Source organism: Caretta caretta, chromosome 9 (genome assembly GCF_965140235.1).
Source record: "Caretta caretta isolate rCarCar2 chromosome 9, rCarCar1.hap1, whole genome shotgun sequence".
Lineage (NCBI taxonomy): Eukaryota > Metazoa > Chordata > Testudines > Cheloniidae > Caretta > Caretta caretta.
The window spans coordinates 81,876,386-81,888,611 of record NC_134214.1 but is presented as its reverse complement, the minus strand read 5'-3'; the positions used below and the strand labels follow the sequence as shown (position 1 = coordinate 81,888,611).

Here is a 12,226-nt window from a genome sequence, read left to right as displayed (position 1 = left end):
GACAGATACCACTAACTCTTTGCAGCTGTCACCACAAAAGCTAATCACTACTGACCTAGTCTGCCTCCTAAATGGTAACATGAAATACTCAATAGATCTCATCACCAGAGCCAAATTCTTCTGTTAAAGTTGAGGCATGGCTTTACAGAGCACTGAAAAGGGAGTAGATACATTTAACTGTGGTTTGGGTTTTTTTTCCTGTGCCTTCAGTGTGCACTTCATACCATTCTGTTGCTTCAAAACAATGGAAAAAGTTTTTAAAACCCACATTTACAAAAAAAAAAATTGCTTTATTCTGCTCCCCACAGGTTTTGTAGTTAAAGACCCATCAAATGCAGTGTCATAGCATACAAACTGATATCATGCTGTACTGGCTCAAGTTTTAAAGGTTGTAAGCTTCACACAACACTCAGACTTGCATAACTACAGTACAAAAAAATCATATGTAAAATTTCAAAACCATCTTATTTTGAGGAAGGATTTAAGACATTTTTAAATATCAATTCATAGAAGTGGAAGATATTTAAAATGAGACTTGTGGATTCACACAAACAAGTGCAGTATTCTGTGTAAGAACCAGGTATACATAACAAACCCCCACTTTCCACTGAAGTTTCTCTGTTTTAAAACAAAACAAAAAAACCCTAAATCAAACAGAGCATGAAATTTGATTGCATTTATTCTGAGATCTTAGGGGGGAGAAATGCATTGCACAGGTATATTAGTGATGCTGAATATAAATAAGTAAACCCAACGTCAAACTGCATGTTCCCTAAGGTGTTAGATTATTTATCTCAATTGTTACCAAAAATCCAAACTAATTAAAAAAAAACTCCTGCTCTCACCACAGTCTTCCACAGAAGATGACTTTCCATTTACAGGTATAACGTGGTAGAACTACATTCTCAATCGGTTTAAAAAAAAGTTGGGTTTGAAGTCTCTGAATGCCCTACCTTTTAAAAGCCATTAGACCAAAGCAGGTTCAAATGACACACCTGAAAGTAGTTCCTTTCCATATGCTGCTAATCCTGCCATGGATGAATGAAAGATACTTTCATAGCTATGAAGAAATGGATTTGGGGGATGACACTTTCACTAACAGATGCCAGATTCTAAGCTGGCTCACAGAGGACCTAAATCACACTTTTCTTTGGACAATAAAGTTCAAGTTGCAGTTACTGTCCTACTTTTTAAAAAAAGGAACCATGGTTGCGCAAAAAAACCCTATTACCTAAATACATTAGTTTCAGCTGAAGCTGTCTTTCATCAGAAACCATAGGATCTGATACAATGAAGTTCTTCTAGGGTCGTTTACAAGAAGAGTAGCTCAGTGCTGTATATACTATCACTGCCATACTTTGTCTCGTATCCAAGTTTAACTGTGTGTTCAGCCTTAACGCTTGAGCTGTCACATTGCATTTCAATACCTGGCCACCAGAGTCATCTCTGCTTCCCTTGGAAAATAAAGTTAGATGCCATGCTGCTCACAAAGGAGCAAGTCTCTCCTAAAGGAGAGCTGGGGGCCATTACTCCTTAGCATCTTGTTCATCTCCCTCTGCGACGCCGTCATCACTGGCCTCCTTCTCCTCTTTGCTGCGCTTGTTCTTTTTGTGCTTGTGGCGCCGGTGGCTTTCACCCTCTTCACTCTCGTGCTGCTTACTGCAATGAGGGGGAAGGGGGAGAGAAACCAGAATCAAGCGTCAGCACGGCCAACTGCCCCAGAAGTTCAATTGTACCTATGACAAAAGGTGCTGACAAGGATGACATGTTTGTGACCTAGAATAAACGTGATCGAGATTACACACGCTGAGAACGTGATGCCATAGAAAGGTTTTTATCAGCACTTGTTCAAGGACGCTCTTGTTACTCATGAATGTCAAATCCATGAGGGAGTTACACAGGTTGGCCCAGCTGGATGCTGATAAATCCTTTCTGCCATGGTGCACCAATATGTGCCACATATTTGACAGAGGTTGTTGTAGGAATAGTTTCTGGCTTTTACTACAACTATTTTTGGTATCTCTCCATCTGTAAAAGCCGGGCTCCAATAATATGTGGCAGGAGGGAATGCAGACTGTGTAGACAATAAATTTGAGAGACTGTTGAAAAATTTACCTACGCCAGCTTTTCTATGCAGAATCTCTTGGGACTTACCCGGGCTGGAAAGAAAAGACTGATCCCACTGGCAGAGACAACTGCTGACTTCCTAACTGGACAAAACAGCCCAATTCTACCTCTGATAAGCCAGGTGCTGGCCAAGGACTGAGCTTTCCCCATCCTAAGTCTCAGGCCACAGGACTGTGTGGGAAGGTTCTTTCCTGCTTCCCAAAAGTGTAAAAGTTTCTCTGCCAGGTTTTCTTTTCAAAAAGAGAAGTTGCTCTGCAGGTTGAGAATGGACAAACCAATGCAGCAGGGTTGTGTAGGGGAGAAAGTGCAGAGGAGTAGCTCCCAGGGGAGTGTACATGGAGTTTAGCACATGGATACCTTCACGCAGAACATGTGTATAGATAAGATACACAAACACATTCTTATTATAACTGGCATTCCCAAACCCAGTGGTGGAGGTACACCTCTTGCTGAACACAGGCTCTGTGTAAAAATCCCAAGGCTGCAAGTCAGTTTCTAACTTGCTTTAATCATAGTTCTATTATCATAAAAAGAAACCACTCTTCGCATATTGATAACTTAATACCTTCCCTCCAAGGATCTCACAGCATTTCCTGCACAGAGAGATAAGCCTCCCAGCATCCTGGGAGACAGATGATATCTCCTAGCCAGTCACCCAACACATCAATGGCAGAGCCAGGAACTGAACTTACTTCTGCTTGTTTTCAACCCCGTGCTCTGACCACACAGCCATCCTTCCTCTCAAAGGTCTTGAACATTTAAAATGGGGACTTTATTTCTAAACATGACAGATTTTCTTCAGACTTAAATCTAACCTAAAGCAAGTTGAAAACTGCACTGCAGCCCCTTCTCCTACTGCAAGGATCCCACATGACATCAGAGCTTACCAGCATGATAACCTCAAGCACTAGGCTCCAAAATGCAATTGTAATTCAGAGCCACCTTTAAAAACACTGTACGTGGATTTCACCATTTACTCAGTGGAACAAAATTCTCATCCAAGCACTCTGGGCTGCTCAAACGGGGGAGTGCTTGCTTTTAAAGACAGCAAGAGGAAAATCCATCTGTGTTTCATTTCCAGTTGGCATTCTGTATCCTAATTCCCTATCGAAGCACTCTAATGGCTTTTGGCATCATTTCAAGAGAGTACATGCCGCCTGTACAGCCAAGCGATTTGCTGTATTTCTACTACAACATCAGATCTCTTGGGTATCAGGAGTATTGTTATTAAACTAGCACCAGCTTCCATTTGTTTTCCATTTGGATTTCATTGTGGTTCCCACCCTCTTGTGAGATTCTAAACCTTCCTTTACATCAAGAGAGCAGTCAGTACCTCCTGGAGAAATTCATGCGCATCCTGAAAGATGAGAACAGCATTTTACCACCAGTCTCCAGAGAGAAGGTTTTTCTGATACATGGAGAAGGCATCATTATTCTCCCTCCTCCATAGAAGCAGCCCAGCCTGAAACGCTAAGGCCTGGTCTACACTACAGTTAGGTCGACGTAAGGCAGCCTACATCAACCTAATTATGTCAGTGTACATACTGCAGCCTTGCTCCCTCCATGTAAGTGCCCTACTACGTCGACATCATAACTCCACCTCCACGAGAGGCATAGAGCTTATGTCGGTGTAGTCAGGATGACGCAGTATCCATATCAACACTGTCAGTTACTTATGTCAGCTGTTGGCTGCTTTTCTTGTCAGTCACTTACAGCTTTAGCTGTCACCCCGGGGCAGGTGAGGGGCTCCAGCTAGAGCCTGCCTACCACCCAGGGTCCAGACTGGTGGACTGAACCCTCCGTCCCGTGCACACCCCTTGGAGTGGACAGGTCCATTGTTCCAGCAGAGCACAGCTGAGTTTTTCTTCCTATTTTAGTTTGACATTTTTCATGGAAAGTTAGAGTTTCCTGGTGCAGTGTCCATGACCAACGGTATCCCTGCTGGGAATCAATGTGGGGGACCTACAGATGGTGCTTTGCCAGATCCCCTTGCTCCTCTAGAATGTACAATATGAATACACAGTAATACAAAGGAATCCTTCCCCTACCAAGGATGGCTCTGAACCCCTGGCCAGATGCATTACTTATGGGATTTTGCCTTCTTCTGAAGCATCAGATACTGGACAATGTCACAGGCATAGGCAATGCCAGAATGGACTAGAGGTTAGGTTTGCTGTGGATATTCCAGCCTCTGTCCTGAGCCAAGATCCACTCCCACTTAAAGGGTGTGCTGCACCAACAAGGAATCTTACCGTCTTGAAGACTTATGTTTACTGCTGTCCTCCTTTTCTCTGTGCCTGCGCTCCCGGTGGCGATCCTCCCGCTCTCTGCTCCGATCTCTACTCCTGCGATAATCCCGCTCAAAATCATAACCTCGCTCCCGACTGTAGTAGCGATATCGCTCGTCGTCGCTTTGGGGGAGAGACAAGCGTACCGTGAGGCAGGGGGAGCTGCTAGACAGAGGGAGGGGGAAAAATACGCTACTTATTAGCACTTGAGCCTGCCCTCTAATACATTATGAGTTATGTTCATGAAGCCTGTGAAATCCCAGGGTCTCAGAGGGCCTCATCTACTCACAACCTGACCTACATGAAGACCCCCATCCTCCCAAGGGAAACATCTCCTCTCGGCAAAGTGCAATGTTGATTTTGTCTGGAATTCTCCACTAGCACAATCAGAACAGATATTTAAAAGGAAAAACCCTCGCACGTCCATAAGCTGCTTTATCAGAGCTCAGAAGCAACACTGGAGTTCAGATCAACACACACGTTTCAACAAACATTCATGCAACTGTCTGTAATAATAAACACAGAAATAATAGTTTCCTATTCCCATCCCTGGCCCTCCCACAACACACTCCAACCCCTCCAACATAAGGTATAGGAGATCTCAACTAAAGAGAATGGTTTAGAGTTTCTATAAGGATGTATAAGAGTCTAAGGACTATTCTTACACATGAGTGTGTGGTAGAGGACCTGGCCTTTGCCCAGGTGGTCTTTCTGGAACACAATTATGACATGCCTTCTCTCCATTGATCAGTCTTGCTCTACGTTTTCCATAAACTAGAAGGAAATGACCAAAGTGGCCCAGAAATGTGGTCTTTGTATCTCTCCACTCTACTAGTGCAGAACTGTACTCTGCAGTACTTTTGTTCAGGCTACTTTTACATCATGCAAGTCATGGAGCATCTGCCACTTTGAGTCTATTTTTATTTATTTACACACAAATACAGATAAATACACATACACGCACCCAAGGAAACTGTATGATGCACACAGAGACCACATGATCTTATGGTCTGCACCCTTTCTCCAGCCTAAACATCTCACCCTCTTCTATATAAAACTGCATATCCAAAATTCAGACACATTCTTTAATTCCCACTCTCTTCTCCCCTATGCCTGTCTTATAACTCCTCTTCTCCATAAAGACATTGAACACTACACCTCAAAAAGATCCCAAGTCCCATCATTGGAAACAAGAATGAAACATTTGGGGAAAAAACCTGAAGTGCAGTTTTGTGACCTATGGAAACAAGTTAAAGAAGAACACTCCCAAAATAGAAGCAATCAGCCAGAATCAAAGAAAGAGCTATCATCTGGGAAGGATCACCTCAAAAAGGGATTAACCAATTACCGTAACTTGCCCTACCTGGTGAATACAATTTAAGCTCCTACATGCCAACATACTCTACAGCAACTAAAAATGCTAGCACGATGCCTGGAGTGCTAAGCAGATCACATGATTTGTGTCCCCAGAATTCCAGGAGCCTTACAAATTCCAGTATGTTAACATGCTCATTCCTTCCCTGCCTGATCACCTTCCAAAATACCTGAAGCCTTTTTAAAAAGCTCTTTGTTACAAGAAAACAGCCTTGTTTGCTCGGCTCAGTGGCCTGGAAGTTCCCAGAGCAAGCAGTACCCTTTGCCAGGAATATACATATATTCTGATGATGTTTTCAGAAACTACTGGTATTGCTGGGCATGATGCTTGTAGAAATATCAATAGTACTTGTGACAACAGTAACAGCACGAGAGCCCTATGTGGGAGTGTGCAAAGCAACTGCATTGAAAGAACAGCAACCATCTAATCTTTCCTGTCTCTCTGGTTTGCAGCCTCCTCCACTGAGCTCTCTCATGGCTATTGTCCCCTTAAATCACACTTAATTTCCAGCAAGGTGGTTGTCTCCAGAGAAATGCCCATTGTCATTAAGGGTTTACACTGCATGGCAGGTTCACAGTGAACAGTGCTCCTTATCCCAAAAGCTTTCAAACCATGGGCCTCAGCAAAAGGGGGCAGTTTCCCATCAACATTGTTAAATTTAGAAGCTTTTCAACGGTCATCTTGAAACTACAGAATAATTAATGGTACCTAGCATTTGTATAGAACTTGTCATGCAGAGACCACAAAGTGCCTTACAGAAGAGGTGGATATATGTCATTAGCCCTGTATTCCAAGCAGAGAAACTGAGGCATGGAGATTATGTGGCTGCATACCAAGTCAACAACTGAGGAGAACCCAGGTGTCCTATCTCTCGTTCTTGTGCTCTAGTTACTGACCAGTGCTGTCTCCTCCTAGCGGAGCTTAGTACGCACATGTCACCACCGATTCCTCCAACAAGACAACTGTAAGTGTGGTAATAACTTCCATGCTCTCATCTGGCAGAGCCTAGCCCCCTCCCTGGGAGGCCATGGCAGTGTCACACGGACTACCGTGCTTACTTGTTGTATTCACTGGTGGTTGGAGTCCGGTCTCTGTCTCTCTCCCTTTCCCTTTCCCGCTCCCTTTCTCTCTCACGCCTTGAGCTGGAGTACTCCCAGTGGCTGCTGCTGGAGCTGCTTGTGCCCTTATCCACTGTCGTTACCCAGGGCGTGTGAGACGTGGAAATAGGAGGGTAGCTGATGAAACCAGAATCTGCAGTGAGAGAGCAGAACCGTCACTCGTCTGAAGGGTTAGTGCTGCCCCTTATGCTGACCCAGCGAGGAAAGACGACATGCTTCTCTGCACTCTGCAACCAGGCCACACTGGGCAGCAATTTCGTCAGATCCTGCAACCTAAACAGGTTTGCTCTAGGTCAGGTCTGGGATTGGGACTCACCCAGTAACATGTAGGTGCTCCAGTTAGTGGTACTGCTGGATCAGGAAGTGACACTCCTCCCTCTGAATAAGCACTAACCCAACCCCCACCTCTTCACCCAGGAGCCCCTCATTTTCCCCTTGCATATTCATGTATGATATTCTAACAAGTTTTAAGCATTATCTCCCTAGGCCAGAAACACGCAGATGTTGCTGCAATTACTCCAGGCACTGATTAAGGATATTCAATCAGGAGCTGCTGAGACCTGCCCTCTGTGGGTCACAGCTGCCCACTTGGCCATGTTATTGGTCTTCCCCCAGGAAGCCCCATGATTTCTTCCTTCCCCAGGAAGCATCCTCTGAGCAGGAGGACAAGACAAAGAGAAGCCCTGACGGTATGTCTCTTTTTGATTAGCCAGCAGAGTCTATAGTTTGGTCTTCAAGATTCCCAGCCAGCCCTGTTAGCTCAGAGAGCAAGAGGTCTGGTCTCCAACCCCTTGCAGGGTCGGGGCTGGTGCCTGCAGCAGGTAAATCCCAGGTTCCTTCTCTATCAGATGTTGAATTAAGAAATGCTTTGAAATATCATGCAGAGGTCTCAGTGCTGGCTAAAGGAAGAGTGATACCTAGTGAATCCCAGACCACCACTAACCTCCCTGGAGGTGTCTTAGTCACATATTGACCTGCCATTGCCCTGCTTCATTGGAAAGGGTCATCGAGGTCACAGCCTGAGCCGGTATAGGCTGCTGCTGGGATGTTTATTTGAGGGAATACTAGATTAGAAGGCTGCAGTTTCTCAAGATGCCTCATACCCAGGCTCTGCAGTCCCTACCTTCCTCTCCCCAAAAAGGGGGAGGAAGGTGTCAGCACCTGCAATCCTGCCTGCTCGACGGAGACAGGCACCACTTGTAAGTGCCGCTGACCCAGGGCAGGAGCAAGCTGGGTACTAAAGAAACAGGAAAGGACATGGGCAGCACGGGCAGAGTGTAGCGGGGAAGGAGATCTACTGAAACACTGTCACTGCATCTTCCAGCAGGAAACTAAAGGAGACAGGTTCCTGTGAGTGTGCATAGGCAGGGTGTGTACATGTAGCACAGAGTGAAGATACAGCAGGGGTGGGAGGGGGACATTCAAGGGCTCATGCAGGAAAGTCTGAAATTTGGCTGAGGGTGTGTTCTTCCCTGGAAAAAGCTAGGATTACAACTAGGGCACAGGGACCCAGGGCTGCACTGTTGCTGACATGGGAGTTGGGTGCTGAGAGCAGCTGAAACAGGAATGAGAACTGTTTAATTACAAGCATCACCTGGGTCAGAGTCACTTCAGAGAGTGCAGCTGATCTAAGACTGTCTAGAACAGAGGTGGGCAAATTACGGCCCGCGGGCCACATCCAGCCCGCAGGACCGTCCTGCCCAGCCCCTGAGGCCCACTCCCCCCCCCACAGCCTCAGCATGCCACACTGCCAGCGCTCTGGCCTGCCGCTCTTGCCGGGCAGCATGGCTAGCTCCAACATGGTAAGGGGGCAGGGAGCACTGAGCCCCAGGGGGCACAGTCAGGAGACAGGGAGCAGTTGGATGAATCGGGGGGCCTGAATAGGTGTAAGTTCCAGGGGGCGGGTTCCAGGGGGCAGTCAGACAGATAGGGGGCAGGAGCCAGGCTGTTTGGGGAGGCACAGCCTTCCCTACCTAGCCCTCCATACAGTTTTGCAACTTCTATGTGGTCCTTGGGCCAAAGTTTGCCCACCCCTGGTCTAGAACGTTTACTGTTAGGCCCATTACTGACACCCGCTGTCAGCGACTGGGCTGTCTGGAACGCAGACACAGCTTCAAAGGTCACAGTGACAGAGGCATAGGTCAGCCTAGCACAAGGGTAAGTTACCAACAACCCTCTGGCCAGCCCCATGCCCAGTCAGTTCCACCATTCTGTAGCTTCTGTGCTCACCTGCAGAGCTGTATCCAAATGGTGGAGGCTGCCTGTTATTGTAGCCGGCAGGTTGGCTTTGGAGAGAACACAAGGACACCAGTTACTAACATCAGTTACCTGCCATCAGTTTAGCATACAGAGCAGGAACCTGCAATATTGTTAACTCAATGGAGAGATTAAGACAGGACTCCTCCCCGCCCCACAGATGCCACAAGTCTCCTCCTAACCCCCTTGCTTTTCTGTTCAACTTCTGAAATCCAAGCTGGGTTCTTCACACCTGCCTGGTCTCCAGACCAACAACAAGTCTCCACTCCGCTGCTGCTGTTTCCCTCCATTGCCCTGGGTTGAGGGTGGATGTGGGATCTGGTAGCAGGGAGAGGCAGGACAGAGTGGGAGGTCTTGCCGGGAGGATGGAGATAAGAAGTGAGGGACTGGATCTGGCCAGAAGCCCTGACAGTCTCCCCTCCCTCTAGTCACAGATCCTCCTTCCTCTTTGCCATGATGCCCTGCAGCGGCCACACCAAAATTCAGGAAAATGGTCAGTCTTGAAAAGGCCAGAGGCAGTGTGAAAATGGAAGATCGTGCTGGAAATGAGAAGTGAGGAAAGCTTATCAGAGTCTGAGGAAAGGTTCTACTTAGGTTCACTCACGTTTTGGGCAAAAAATTGTATAAATTAACGTAATACAGAGTTTGTTCATCTCTAGCAGATGGTGGCAGATCATTTGGGGATGGAAGGAATGGCGATTTGAATGAAATGAGATTTTCTTTAATAGCTATAAAGCCATGTGTTATGCTACTCAAACAGCAACAACGTTTTGCCCTCCATAGCATTTTTCATGCAAGGATCTCCAACCATTCTTCTTTTGGGGGGGGAGGCCATCTGGGAACTTTAGCCATGCAAGATGACCTTTCACCTCACAGACGGCTCCCTGAAGCATGATGTGGTGTGGTGGACTGGGAGTCTGGCAATTTAAGTTATATTCCTGGCTCTGCCATGAGCCTGTTCTGTGTTCTTGGGCAAGACCCTTTGCCTCCACGAGCATTAGTCTTCCATCATCCTCCCCAATCTACACGAGGCTCATAATGCTTCATAAGAAATAATTCATAGCAGCAAAGTGCTCTAAGATCCTTGGATGAAAACTGCCAGGGAAATGCAAAATGGCATTATTAAGAACACCGTGAAAGTGACAATACAATTCCCAATACTGGTCGTGAACATATTCCTAGCATGTGTGTGACATGGCAAGATACCAGTAAACTGACAAACCAAGGGCGAAGTTTGCTGCAACAGATTAAAGCATTGGAGCAAGAGTTCACTGCAAACTTGGCAGTTCATGCTCCCCTTTCAAACCAGGTGCAGGTTGTAAGTTACAAATATTCTAAACACAAACCTAGCATTCCCAGATACCATATGGCCATGCTTATGGGTCTCCTACTATGTAGCACACCTAGTTACAGTATCCCCACATCCTGCTCCTCAAGATACCTTGATTCTTAGCACTTCTTAAAGATTCTTCACAATTCTTAAAACTGTGAAAGAAACAAGATAGCTTCTACTTCTCTACTATGCCTCCCACCCAGAGTAATTCCATTTTACTGTCATTTTAATGTCCCTTTTACATTTACATTCAGCTGTGTAAAACCAGAATGGAAAATTATCTACTCAAAGGAAGGTTCTGCCTTACCCATCAAGTGTTGGAATGAGAAGAGCTGGTGGAGGAGCCAGAGGTGGAGGGAACAGCCCTATAAATAAAAGCACAGTGTCAAGATGAGGCTGCAGCAGGCTTACAGTGTGGGGCTAGACTCCCCCAGAAATCAGGTAATTAAAGCACAGTTCTACTCTGAACAGTTGTGGAAATGGCACCTTCTTACTCCACAAACTCACACCCCTGAGTGTATTCAGAGCCATATGCCCTTACCACAACTGAACCTCTACTGCTTTTTACTCCTATGTGCCCTACAGAGACAGCACAGCTAAAGAAAAAGGAGCCAGACTCTATTCTGGCTTGTGCACCATCAACAAAATATCAACTCAAGTACAGAGTGAAAATTTCCCCCTACATTAAACCTGTGCAGTCCCATGGAGAACTGAAGGCTCGGCTCTAAGATCCCAGGTCGAAATCCCTAGGGCTGACTGTAAATAGAATGATGGTTTTAGCTGTACATTGATTGAATGTGACATGCAACACGGAAGCCTACTGTACTCTTTTGGGAAAATCACTTTTCTGACCATAACTACACCGTAGAAGGCAGAAACCACGGTAGGGCAGAGCACAAACTAGACAGTTAAATGGATGTTAGAAGGGCCCCACACGATCTCTTTCCACTTTTTAAAAGTGACTTGCATACCCAGGCTTCTAAATCCCATTGACTTTCAAAGTGGCTAAATCACTTTTGAAAATGAGACTTGGGTGATTTTGAAAATTTTACCAGTTTCAAACAAACAAGAAGTTCTTGCATAAGCCATTACCAATGGTAAGGACATCACGCTAAGTGAACCATTAGTTTCTTCCAGTGTAAAGATTTGTTTTTGTTATTTTAAAAGAATGTGTTTTCTTAAGTTATTCTGACACTCAATCATCAAGATTTCCCCCTTCCCTATTTTTGAAAGATTTTTAATCTGTAGATAATATGACTAGAGAAAGTTGTAATGCTTATGAACTCATCCCTCTAGAGCAGTTGCTATTGTTGAGACAAATCTCTGATCGTTATTAGTGAGTCATGAACCTTCCTCTAATTACCGTAGAACTAAAAATCATCACAGGATATTTTCCATGCATTACACTTTTCAATCCAATTACTCTATATGGAGCTTCCACTATAGCTAAAGTCATTTCCTTCCCCTCCAGCCCATCATAACTTTAATCTAGATGGAACCAGAATTGCAACTGGCAACAGCAGCGCCCAGAAGTAGGCTGGGATTTGTGCTCTGCTTTGCTAGAGGTGGCATTTCCCTAGATCCAAGCTCACTATGAGCAGGGTCCATTCAATAACAAAAATAATCCATTCTGCAATATTATATACACTTAGATGAGAAGTTCCAATCAGGATCTGAAGCTCCTCAAAGTCTGGGGCTCTTCCAGCTTGGGCTCAAGCTTATTTGTTAC

At 45.5% G+C, this 12,226-nt stretch overlaps 1 protein-coding gene across 6 annotated transcripts in view; it reads right to left on the bottom strand.

Annotated features, from left to right (window-relative positions):
- Window positions 1-269: 269 nt before the first annotated feature.
- Window positions 270-12,226, bottom strand: part of LOC125642140 (uncharacterized) — a 34,415-nt gene continuing 22,458 nt past the window's right edge. For 3 of the 6 annotated variants that reach the window (XM_048862981.2, XM_075132481.1, XM_075132480.1), the window contains 5 exons: window positions 10,805-10,862; window positions 9,138-9,193; window positions 6,849-7,041; window positions 4,380-4,580; window positions 270-1,659 (listed from right to left, as the gene is read on the bottom strand). In XM_048862981.2, the coding sequence (XP_048718938.1) occupies window positions 1,527-1,659; window positions 4,380-4,580; window positions 6,849-7,041; window positions 9,138-9,193; window positions 10,805-10,862 (641 nt within the window). In that variant the 3' untranslated portion in view covers window positions 270-1,526. The other 3 variants (XM_075132479.1, XM_048862982.2, XM_048862983.2) reach the window with 3 other exon arrangements.